Here is a 13478-nt window from a genome sequence, read left to right as displayed (position 1 = left end):
AGATTTTTTAAATAAATACCTGTTTTAAAAGAATAATTTTTATTTACTGTATGATCTCCGTTTGAACATGTCGTTCACTTTTGTGTTATCTGGAAGAGAATCGGTGTTATCAACAAAAATTTATCCACCAATTATTTTAAACGAAAATGAACAGTATGTACTGGGTTTAATTGATTTTATGACATACAATACAATTCCAAATATAGACCAAACAAACAACAAGTTTTATATAAATGGTCACGATATAACGATTCCACATGGTGCTTATGAAGTTGATGATCTTTCAAAATATTTAACTGAAAAAATAACTGAATTAGAATTAAAATTAGATCAAACACCAGGTAAAGATGATACAGAAATTGATAAAAATATAATACAGAAACCACTGCAAGGAAACGTAGTAAAAAGTGTGGCTAAAAAACATCATCATAGTGAACAACCTACAAGTCTGGAAATGAGAATTAATAACAATACACTCAAATGTGAAATAAAAAGCAACAAAGTAATTCATTTTGAAAAACCACATACAATTGCCTCCTTATTGGGATTTACATCAAAACGGCTTTCACCTTCAAAGACTCACGTAGCCGAGAATCCTGTGCATATCACAAAGGTTAATTCTATTTGTGTGGAATGTAATCTAATCACTAATTCATACGTCAATGAAAATCAAGGTCATATCATTCACATGTTTTATCCAAATGTCTTACCGGGATACAAAATTGTTGAAATTCCAAAAAAAGTAATTTATCTACCTGTCACAAATAGATATATTGATGAAATTTTCATTAAAATAGTTGACCAGGATGGTAATCTTGTTAATTTCACACGAGAAGTTATTACGTTAAGACTACATTTAAAAAAAATATAATAATGGTTGTAATTTATAACTCTAATCCAGGTGTGAACAGTGTATATAATACTAAAAGTTTTGACAATAATATTAGTGATAAGCAGACGCTCAAACAGTTGACAACTGAAAACAAAGTATTTTTAACCTCACTGGGATTTAGAATAAAAAACAACAACAACAACGTCAGGAAAAAAGAAAAGCATAAGAAATACTTGGTGCAGAATTAGATTTTTTATAAATACTAGAATACTTAGGATTTTCTTGAGGTGTACTTGTAAAAAGAGCGAATATGAGTTTTAACATTTTGAATATTGGAGGTCATGTATTGGTTGATAACTCAGTTGTGAGTCGAGAAATGCATAGTCATTTACCCTATGCCAACGCAACTTTTAACCATTGTGATGAAATAAGGATACCTATTCAGACTCAAGATATATACACCTTACCTTCTGAGAGTTATCTGTATATTGAAGGGCGTCTAACGGATGATGGGAAAGAAAGCACTACTTTGCGTTTTGTTAATAATGGTTTGATGTATTTATTTGATGAGATACGATATGAAATTGGAGGCTGTGTAATAGATAGAGTGAGAAATTTAGGTATAACAACGACAATAAAAAACTATGTTTCGTTTACGCAAAGTGAATCTAACCGATACAAAAGTATAGGCTGGAACTATGAAAAACCATCATCAATAACAACTGACGCAAAAGGAAATTTTAGTGCGTGTATTCCACTCAAACTGTTACTTGGTTTTTCAGAAGATTATACTCGAATCCTGGTTAACATCCGCCAGGAACTTGTATTGATAAGAAGTTCAACAGATTTAAATGCAGTGACGTCTACAATGGAAAATGCAAAACCAAAAATTGAAATATTTAAATTTATATGGAAAATGCCGCATATTCAAGTGTCAGATTCGGAAAAGTTACGTTTATACAAATTTATTGAAAATGGATCTAATTTAGAACTTGCATACAGAAGTTGGGAATATCATGAAATTCCGCTACTACCACAAACAATGAAATTTAACTGGAACGTAAAAACTACTAGTCTACTAGAAAGACCACGATTTGTTTTGTTTGCTTTACAGACTGCCAAAAAGGATGCCATAAAAGAAGATGCGAGCCATTTCGATCATTGTAATATTACAAACTTAAAACTATTTCTAAATTCTGAAATGTACCCGTATGACAATTTGAACTTGAACTTTGATAAGAAACAGTATGCCATTGCATATGAAATGTATGCACAATTTCAACAGTCGTACTATTATAAAGTTGGAGATCCATGTCTTAGTTTGGAGCAATTTGGTTCTTTTGCCCCCATATTTGTTATTGACTGCAGCAGACAAAATGAATCAGTTAAGTCGGGAAGTGTTGATATGAGAATAGAAATTGAAACCAATAAGAATATACCAGTTAATACAGCAGCTTATTGTATAATTATACATGACCGTATTGTTAATTATAATCCGCTAACTAATGTAGTTCAAATGTTTTAACTGTATTTTATCTATTGTGAAATAAATATGTAATTTTTTAAATAAAAAGTTTAAAAAAAAAATATTGTTTTTTTTGCTGACACTACAATTTTATGATATAAAAGCCGGTAACAATCTCATAAACAGTTAAATGAATAAAATCCATCAAAGATGTTACTACACAAAATATTTTGGTTCGTCGCATTGTTAAATGTGTGTTTTGCGTTTAACGTTTTTAGAGAACCATTTATTATTAATAGGCAACGAATAACATGGTGTACTTTAAATGCAGACTCTTCAATTACTAGAGTAGTCCATAAAGCTATCAATACATGGAGCAATGCAAGTGGAATTAAGTTTAAGCAAGTTAATTGTACAGCAGAAGAAGCACCAAAGCTATCAATTTTATTTGATACGCATACCCATAGAATAACAGGTTTATGTTTACCAGCCGAGGAATGTAAGTTATTTTTTGACATTCAAAATGTTAGAAATGAAATAGCCCATACAATAGTTCCTACGTTGAATAATCAAATTCCATGTGGGGAAATACATATATTAAAAAATGTTTTATGGAACTTAAAACTAAACGACTTTGAGACACCAGGTTTTAATTTGCAATTGGTTTTAACGCACCAAATTGGTCACTATTTAGGGCTAACCGATAACCGAAACTACAATTCGATAATGAATAAATTATATCTAGAACGCCGTCCTCAAGAACTGAGCAACGATGATATAAGTGCTATAGAATATCTTTATAAAAATGGAACGGTTAAACCCCAACATAAACTAAACTTTACCTACGTTCCTAATCATCATCATCGTTCTTATGGAATCTCAAGGATCCGTTATAGGGCATTAAAAATGTATTCATTTGTATAAATAATTGTTTCTCAATAAAAATATTTACTTTTTTTTTTTTTTTGTGTAATACTTATTTAACACCATGTACACAATAAATAATTTCATAACTGTTCTGATATCGAACAAATATATTTAGACCAGTTTGAAACCTGTTCAAACCTGTTCAAACCTGTTCAAGACCTGATCAAAACCTGATCAAACCTGTTCAAGACCTGATCAAGACCTGATCAAAACCTGTTCAAACCTGTTCAAGACCTGATCAAAACCTGATCAAAACCTGATCAAAGCTGTTCAAGACCTGATCAAAACCTGATCAAAGCTGTTCAAGACCTGATCGAGACCTGATCGAGACCTGATCGAGACCTGTTCGAGACCTGATCGAGACCTGTTCGAGACCTGATTCAAAGCTGTTCAGAGGTTGATACCTACAATGAATAAGGATATAAAGAGACAACTTATAACTAAACGAAAAAACATTCAAAGTAAATTGAGACAACTAAAGCAAGGACAAATAATCCAAGAAGATTTATTTAATCCAATTACAAAACACTTAAAAAATATTGAGACCAAGTTGAATAAGAATTCAGGTTCTGAAAATGAAACAACCAAATATGAACCTTTAAGGTACATTAAAAATGATGATGACATCAAAGAAGACAACATTGAAGTGGATGATGAAATCAAAGAAGACAACATTGAAGTGGATGATGAAATCAAAGAAGACAACATTGAAGTGGATGATGAAATTGATGAAGCAGAAGGAGACAACATTGAAGTGGATGATGATGAAATTTATGAAACAAGTGATATTAAAAACTCTATATTAGAAAACATTGAAGTGGATGATATAAAAGAACAGATTAAAAATGATAAAAACTCTGAAACTCGATTTGAAGCTAACCAGGAACGTACACTTTTTTTGGATCAGTATGATCCATTACCTAGGAAATATATTACAGAGATGCAGGCTGATTTTTTAAATAAAGAATTTGATCATAAATATGGAGTTAGATTTGATGAAACATCTGAAAAGCTGCTGATTGGGAATTCCGAAATCAACATAGATGGTGCTGATGTTCTTTTAAAAAACAAAAGATATAAAGGTACGTCTGGATTATATGAGCTTTTGTTTAAGAAACACCCAGCTAATTTTACAGATCAAGATGTAAATAACTATGCAAAAATAGTTGTAGCTACGAATGCTCACAGAAGACATTATTTATCAAGTAAACAGATAGATGGTAGTAAATTAAAAAAATATAAAAAAATAATTGCACCAATAACAGAAGGTAAAGGACTACTTATGGAAGTAAACAACAATAAAATAGATTACGTCCACTGGGATGATCCAAACGAACTTGTAGCTAGATTGAGGTTATTACTATCATCACAGTTAGCTGGGCATACAGGACATACAAATGAAATAAATTCAATTATTGAAGAACTAAAAGAGGCAAACATTATAGAATAAATATCATGTCTGTTAAAAGAGATATTGTTAATGAGTTACACAAACCTGCAAGAATTAACTTTAAAAGACGAAGAATTATTATAAAATCTCTTAATGATTTATTCCAAGCTGACTTGATTGATATGCAAAAGTATTCAAATACAAACAGAGATTTCAAATATATCTTGGTTGTAATAAATTGTTTCTCAAAATTTTTATGGGCTTTACCTCTGAAAAATAAATCAGGTGTCGAAGTAGCTAAATGTATGGAGCATGTGTTTAAAGAACAAACACCAAATAATCTTCAAACAGATATGGGAACGGAATTTTTTAATCCATATATGAAAACATTGTTGAAAAAATATAACATTAATCATTACAATGTATACAGTGAGAAAAAGGCTGCGATTGCTGAGCGAGTTATTCGCACGATTAAATCAAAGATTTGGAAACAGTTTAGTTTCAATGGTAACTACAAATGGATTAATAATTTACATCAAGTTGTTAATGAATACAATAACAAAGTTCACACAACAATAGGCATGAAACCGGTTGATGTTAAAAAGAAACATGAAAAATTATTGTTGAATACTGTATACAATCACATTAAAATGGTTGATTTGGAAAGTCAAAAATTTCATATCGGTGATCATGTACGCATTTCAAAATATCGAGGAGTTTTTGACAAGAAATACAATCCAAATTGGTCTAATGAAATTTTCATTGTTTATAAAATAAAACTTGGGAACCCTATTACATACTTGTTAAAAGATTATAGAGGTGAAGAAATTCTAGGAGGATTTTATAAAGAGCAATTGCAGAAAGTTAAACACAAAGATAGTTATTTAGTAGAAAAAATATTGAAGAAAAAAGGAAACAAAGTTTTTGTCAAGTGGCTAGGTTTTGACGATTCTCACAACTCTTGGATAAATAAAAGTGATGTAATATAAGAAGTGGGGATAGAAAAATATTTAAAAGACATTCCACTTGCAAGATTTTGTTGGTTGTTAAAGAATATCGAGAGTGAAAACATGTTCATTGTAGATATCCAAGGTTTCTCTTTTCCTGCGGAAGATGTCTTTCTTTGCAGGGAAATTGCTATTTTAGATCCTACTACAGAAAAGATGATACACAGAATGGTTGTGTTACCAGTAACAGAAGCTATGGTAAATAAATCGTATATGAAATGTATCGAACAACAATTTGTTCAAAACCATGGTTTAAGTTGGCAATCGTGGCATTGTGATACTCATCTAAAATATGAAGACATCTCAAAATTTTTACACGACAACATACTGGATGAAACAATATTGGTGAGAAATCATGAAACAAAGAAATATTTGGAACAATTCATGGAAAACCGCATTGATTGTGTAGAAGATGAACCTAATATACTTTCAGATGAAACTATGAAACATATTTTTAAAGCTCATACGTGTTTTCAACATACCAATGAAAATTTGCAATGTGCTCTAAACAATGTATTTAATATTCATTATTGGTATAAATATTGTAGAAAATGTTGATAATAAATAATAAAAATTAAAAATGGTCTTTTATTAATAGATGCACAACACATTTATTTTCAAATTGATACCAGACATGAAGCTTGTAAAACAAAAGACTACGCTTGATGTGGAGAATAATTTATTGGAGCCAATTGAGAATAAATTTAAAAAGCATGGAGTTTTGTTTCCTTCAACTATTAGATGTCTTATAGTTGGTCCTTCAAATTGTGGTAAGACCAATGTGATGATAAGTTTATTGGAACATGCTAATGGAGTAAAATTTGAAAATGTGTATATTTACTCAAAATCATTAATGCAACCAAAGTACAAATATTTAGAAACTTTATTAGAACCAATTAAAGGAATAGGATATTATACTTACAGTGGAAGTACTGATATAATGCACCCATCTGAAGCGAAGCCCAATTCCATTTTTATCTTTGATGATGTTGCGTGTGACAACCAAGATGTTATTCGGGAATATTTTAGCATGTCTCGACATTCTCAGGTGGATCCATTTTATTTGAGTCAGAGTTATGCAAAAATACCTAAGCATCTTATAAGAGACAATGCAAATATTTTAATTGTATTTAAACAAGACGATTTAAATCTAAAACACATTTACAACGATCACGTTGGAACAGATATGACTTTTGAAGATTTAAAAAAAATATGTTCAATATGTTGGAATGAAAATTACGGATTCTTATCCATTTTCAAAGATAGCGACATAAATGATGGTCGATATCGCAAAAAGATTGATCACTATTTTTTAATCAAGTAAAAGGTGTAAATGAGAAATAAAAGAGATAATAATTAAAAACGCATTTTATTTAATAAATCTACATACTTTTTCCCAATTTTTCTATTTCTGACTCAGGAAATGATCTATATTAAGTTCGTCAAGATCTAGTACCTCCTCTGGGTTTTGTGATGTCGTCGTCCTCGTCATTTTTCGTTTTTGTTTTTTTGCTGGTGATTCTGCTGATGTTGTTGCCCAATTCGTTGGTGGAGCAGTTGAATTCGTTGGTGTAGAAGATGAAGTCATTGGTAGAAGAGAAGAGTGACCAAAATGAGAAGGAGGACGAGGAGGAGGAGGAGAAAGAAATGGTCGCTTTATACCCACCAGCTGTTTTTTTTCTTGGTACCTTTCAAATTCCTCCACCTCATCGTCCAGAAGGTTGAAGCGGTATCTTTTGCAGATATCTTCCAGTACATGGAACTCCTCCTCGTTGTCTATTTTAATTCTCATATACCTTATTGGAAGGTATCCAAACTTCTTTTTTAATGTCTTATTATTAGGTGAGTACGATAGTTTGACAAATATTTTATCTCCCTTAAGTGACACATCCTCTACACCATATCTGAAATAAAAAAAAAACAGAATCAACCAACAGTCTTTCAAAGAAAATCAGAAATCAAATCAGAACATAAAATTTACAAATGTAATGATCTGGAATAACTTATAATGCTCCATTAAAATATTCATAATAAAAAAAAAAATTAAACAGTCAGACGAAATAAAATCATGTAGAACAAATAAAAAATTAAATAAGTAAAATACTTACATAAATAACTGCTTTACAATAACAAAGGCGTCCTTTATTGGTAAGTTATCTGGATCCTCGGAAATAATCACTAATTGACAAGGTACTCCGGTCATTTTGCTAGTGTTTAGTTATTCGTTTACTGACTAACTGATGGATTCATTTAAAATTACACGAGTTTAAGTAGTAAGAATAAAAAAATAAATTAACGTCAGTGATATCATTGACCTATTTGATCTTTATTGAAATGCAGAAAACATGTTTATCATTAAAACGTTTATTATTACAAACTTTGCTTATTTTGAATAAAATGTGCTTATCTGCATATAATGTATTTTCGTGAACTATTTGACTTAAAAATGTATTAACGTCAGCGTTAACCTTCAATGTGTTTTCGATAATATAATCACGTTGAATAGCGTGTTGTAGAAATGCGTCACTGTATTTTTTTTTTCTGAAATGCATAAATACAGGATTTTATTGGTATAACGGTTTGGTCTGTATAACGTTTTGGTCAACATGAGTGCTAAAGTGATCGATGAAATTTCCACTGAAATGGTGAAGAAGATTGAAACAGTAAGTAGATTAATTAAAACTAAAACTGATTTACAAAAATATATAAAATATTTGAAAAAACAAATTTTACTTTTAAAAAAATGTATAAAAAATAGGGCTACCTGTATTAGAAATTTTCATTGTGTAGAGGCGAACATGTCCATCCTTAAAACCTATGTAGAAAATTTTAAAAACAGATTACATGTTAGAAAAAATAGTAATAGAGGGTTATTGTGGCAGGATTTGGAATCTTGTTTTAATAGCAGAGTTAAGACAGGCGTTATTATAAATTTAAAATATAAAGACCCCAAACTATTTATGGAAAAGGCTTTTAAAAGTTTTTCAGTTCAAATTAAGAAAAATTTAGTTTCATGTATGTTAAAAGTTAATGTAATTTTTTATGGACTTTTCATCAAACCTCAAGATGGGGAAACGTCTGTTAAACATTTTTCCACGAAAAATGAAATAATTGATCAAAATACAAACATAAAGGATTGGTATAAAATCAATTGTATAGATCGAGTTTTAAGAAAGTTTGAAGATTTTCAAGAAAAAGACAGTGGATGGGCACTATCTCACATTTTAAACTTAAAAGTTAATATAAACAAATATGATCCATTACTTGGTGGTATTTCAACATACGTTGAGCTACCTAAGTCTATAAAAAATACTAGAAGTGTAATTAATGTTAGGAATTCTGATCCTTATTGTTTTCTTTGGTCCGTTGTTGCTGCCTTACATCCTGCCACAAAAAATGTTGACCGAACATCATCCTATCCTCACTTTAGTAAAATATTAAACTTTAATAACATCAGTTTTCCCATTGATCTTAAAGATATTCCAAAATTTGAAAAATTAAATAAACTTGCTATAAATGTCTTTACATTAGGAACAAGAAACGAAATTCTACCTTTGATATTTAGCCAGACAAATTTTTCTCCTCGTATAAATCTACTTGTATTAAATGCCATGGAGAATAGTGTAAGTGATGATAATGATGAGGAGGAGGACATAAAACAGAGGGTATTTCATTTTGCTTATATTAAACATTTTTCAAGATTATGTGGTAAAAACATTGGGAACATTCGAAATAAAAAATGGTTTTGTGAGCGATGTTTTAATCATTTTAGTAGTGAGACATATTTACAAAATCATTTAGACGATTGTTTTAAGCTAAATTCTGTTAAAATGGTTTTACCTACCGAAAAAAATTATATAATGAAATTTAAAAATTTTAATCACAAAGAACGTGTTCCGTTCGTTATATATGCAGATCTTGAAAGTATTCTTACCAAATGTAATAATAATATTAATTTGAAAACTTGTTTCACTGAAAAGCATGAAGCTTTCAGTATAGCTTATTATTTTAAATGTTCTTATGATGATTCTTTATCCTATTTTAAAATATATACGGGTCGTGATTGTCAAACATGGTTTGTAAAAGAACTGGAAGAGATTGCTTGGAAAATATATAGAGAAAATTTATTTCAAAAATTTCAAAAAGTTATAACATTAACTGATAAAGAACAGAAAGATTTTAATTCCAGTAATTATAGGACTTCGTACACAATTCCTGTCACATTTCATAATCTCTCTGGCTACGACGCCCATTTTTTAATTAAAAGTCTTAACTCTGATATAAAAGGACATCTATCACTATTACCGATAAACAAAGAGAGGTATATATCATTTACCAAATTTATCCATGGCACTAATATTAGTTTTAGATTTATTGATTCCTTTAGATTTATGTCTTGTTCATTAGATCAACTTTCCTCATATCTAGATGATAACCAAAAAAATATTACACGCAGATATTTTAATGATGATTCGAAGTTTAATTTGGTTAAAAGAAAGGGTATTTTCCCTTATGAGTATTTAGACAGTTGGGAGAAGTTACAGGTCACTTGTCTTCCATCTATTGACGATTTTTATAGTAAAGTCAATAACGAGGGAATTACTAAAGAGGACTATCAACATGCCTGCAACGTTTGGACTAGATTTCAGATAAAAAACCTGCAGGAATATGCAGAATTGTATTTAAAAACAGACGTACTACTTTTGACTGATATTTTTGAGAATTTTCGATCTATGTGTTTAAAAACTTATGGATTGGATAGTCTTCATTATTATACTTTACCAGGATTAGCCTTTGATGCTATGTTAAAAGTAACCAATATCGAATTGGAATTATTAAGAGAGAGTGAGATGGTTTTGTTTTTTGAAAAAGCAAAACGAGGAGGAGTTTCACAATGTAGTAATAGATATGGAGAAGCTAATAATAAATATATGAAAGATAAATACAATCCTGATAAAGAAGTCTCTTATCTAATATATTGGGATTTTAATAATCTTTATGGTACAGCGATGAGTTACGCGTTGCCATATGCAGGCTTTGAATGGATTAATTTGACTGATATTTATAAGGAAAACATATTAGATTGTCCCAATGATGGAGAATATGGATACATACTTGAGATAGACATCGAATATCCAAAAGAACTTTTTAATTTACATAAAGATTTGCCTCTTTGTCCTGAACACATAATCCCACCATCTTCTAATTCAACAATTCCTAAATTATTAACCACATTGTACGATAAAAAAAAAATATGTTATTCATTATATATATTTGAAACAGATTGTTAGCTTAGGTTTGAAAATAATAAAAATTCATCGATGTTTGAAATTTAAACAATCCCCTTGGTTAAAAAAATATATTGATCTAAACATTGACTTGCGAAAGAAAAGCAAAAATGAATTTGAAAAAAACTTATTTAAACTTTTTATCAATGCCCCTTACGGAAAAAGTATTGAAAATGTAAGAAAACATAGAGAAATAAAAATTGTTAACAAATATAATGGAAGATATGGAGCAAATTTCTATATCTCACAACCTAATTTTCATAGTTGTACTATTTTCGATGAACAGACTGTAATAATTGAAATGACAAAACAAAAAGTCAATTTTAATAAACCAATATATATAGGGATGTGTATTTTGGATATTTCCAAAACCATTTTATATGACTTTCATTATAATTATGTCATAAAAAAATTTAAAGATCAAGCAAAATTGTTATATACCGATACAGATAGTTTAATATATCAGTTTTTTGTTGATGATTTATATAAACATATTAAAGAAGATATTGACAAATTTGACACATCAGACTACAAAGAGGATAATGTATATAGTATTCCATTACGGAATAAAAAAGTATTAGGTCTCATGAAAGATGAGAACCAAGGGGAATTGATGACACACTTCATAGGATTACGTTCGAAAATGTACACTATGAAAATTTTAAATCAGCAAGCGGAAATAAAAAAGGTTAAGGAATCAAAAAATCTGCATTAAAAGAACTGTCATATGATGATTATTATGCAAGTTTATTTAATAAAGTAATAGTGGAAATTTACCAAAATTCAATCATTTCGAAAAAGCATGATGTTTATACAATGTCTCAAATAAAGGTAGCACTCAGTCCATACGATGATAAGAGAATAATAAATTATTTATCCCCTGACACTCTTCCATGGGGTTTCAATGATAAATAATTTATTATTATTATTTTATAAAATTTTGTAAATCGTTTTTTAATTAATCTACAGCCACTCAACACGAAGCTCAGCTGGTACGGTATTTATACATTGAATAAAATATGTTTTTAAATAAAGCTCCTTTTTATTTTAGTCTCAATTAAATAAATGGGAGGCAGTTTTCATAGACCAAAAACGATTTGTAAAATTAAAATTTAAGACTGAAAAAACCATAATACCTCAAACTCTACCTACAATCTTCTGGGATACAAAAACATATGGAACAATACCATGTTTTGATTGTAAGAGATTTTTTTGTTTTTGTGACAGATCCTTAGAAATTCACAAGGACACTAATATGTATTGTTATGAAACTATGCCTGATTCATAAAAAGGTACACTAGTACGAAATATTCATCTATTAGTGATTAATTTTTTTTATTATTTCAGCCCTTAATCCATCGACCATTACCAGCTTCTGGTGTGGGTGTACTTAAAATTAAAGAAGAGATTTTGTCCGATGAAGATTTTAATTATAGAAAAAATTACAATGCCCAAATACCAGATGACCATCCACTACACAGAGACGACTTAATTTGGGCCCGGTACATTGATCAGGTGACGTGGTCGTATTGGATGGATATTAAAACAACCTTATGGAACGACATAGCTGTGTATCACTATTATGAATTAAACTATCTTGTATAATAAACTTTTAGATTTGGTACGTTGTTTTTTCTTTCAGTTCCTCAAAAAAAAAAAAATGTAAATTGATCGATCTTGTATAATAAACTTTTAGATTTGGTACGTTGCTTTTTCTTTAAGTTCCAAATTTAAAACATTTCTATCTGGCTAGGCTAGGCTAGGCTGGGTTGGATACGACTAAGCGAGTCACACAAGTTCTTTTTTTTACTCACCAACACCTACAAAAACAATTTTAAAGTCTCAAATTTCGATCACCCTGTACAAATTTAACTAAAAGAAGAGGAGATGAAGCGATAAGCGATGAGTTTTGCACTCGATATACAAGGTGGTCAAATACACAGCCCTCTGGTCATTGCCGACCGCTTCTTTTACTTCTTCATAACATTTAAGACAAAGAAAATACAGGTGAGACAGGTGACAAGGTGACAATTCTTCGGGAAAGAAGAAGAGATGTAGAGATAAGCGACCACTTCTTACAACCCTCTGGTCATTGACGATCACTTCTTGTAATTCTTGTACACCCCCAAGGTCAAAGGAGGCTCTTCTGTCCATCAGCTTCGGAGACCCTGATGGACAGGTTACCAAAGTGAGTTAGAACCCCGTCTGCTATACTACTTACTGCTGTCAGTAAATAGAAAAAAATGTTTATTTCACAAATAAACATTTCGTTTCACTTAAATTAAATCACAAACAGCCTCCCACCTACCTCTTGACAGTTTGAACATTTAATTTAAGCGAAAAGCAATGTTTTTTTGCCAAATAAACATTTTTTCTATTTTCTGACATCATTAGAAAGTATTTTGAGTTAAATAAATTGCATACATTCTTCTTTTTTCGTCAATTAATTTAATTAAAAAAGTATTTTTTGGCCACAAATGAGATGCCACACGAACCATATTCCCATTTAAAATAATCATAGATTACGTCATCACGCTCAGATGGATAACGTCACTAGTATGAAATATAT

General features: G+C 30.1%; 3 protein-coding genes across 4 annotated transcripts in view; 2 read left to right on the top strand and 1 right to left on the bottom strand.

Annotated features, from left to right (window-relative positions):
- Window positions 1-13478, top strand: part of LOC114344598 (cuticle protein 16.5-like) — a 314943-nt gene that overhangs the window by 97700 nt on the left and 203765 nt on the right. The gene's annotated exons all lie outside the window — the stretch shown is intronic.
- On the bottom strand, window positions 6975-7859 carry LOC126884673 (uncharacterized). Its single transcript, XM_050650744.1, has 2 exons — window positions 7730-7859; window positions 6975-7525 (listed from the first exon to the last, which is right to left on the bottom strand). Exons 1-2 carry the CDS (start codon window positions 7822-7824, stop codon window positions 7027-7029), a joined length of 594 nt encoding a protein of 197 aa, XP_050506701.1. The 5' UTR covers window positions 7825-7859; the 3' UTR covers window positions 6975-7026.
- Window positions 8180-12531, top strand: LOC126884674 (uncharacterized). 2 transcript variants are annotated; one of them, XM_050650747.1, is made up of 2 exons: window positions 8180-8284; window positions 12257-12531. In XM_050650747.1, the coding sequence occupies exons 1-2, from the start codon at window positions 8228-8230 to the stop codon at window positions 12512-12514; spliced, it is 315 nt and encodes a 104-aa protein (XP_050506704.1). In that variant the 5' UTR covers window positions 8180-8227; the 3' UTR covers window positions 12515-12531. The 2 variants fall into 2 exon arrangements, with proteins under 2 accessions (XP_050506704.1, XP_050506705.1); XM_050650748.1 differs by lacking the exon at window positions 8180-8284 and adding an exon at window positions 11616-12201.

This window comes from Diabrotica virgifera, chromosome 5 (genome assembly GCF_917563875.1).
Source record: "Diabrotica virgifera virgifera chromosome 5, PGI_DIABVI_V3a".
Classification (NCBI taxonomy): domain Eukaryota; kingdom Metazoa; phylum Arthropoda; class Insecta; order Coleoptera; family Chrysomelidae; genus Diabrotica; species Diabrotica virgifera.
The sequence above is the reverse complement of the archived record's forward strand: the minus strand, read 5'-3'. Positions and strand labels throughout refer to the sequence as shown.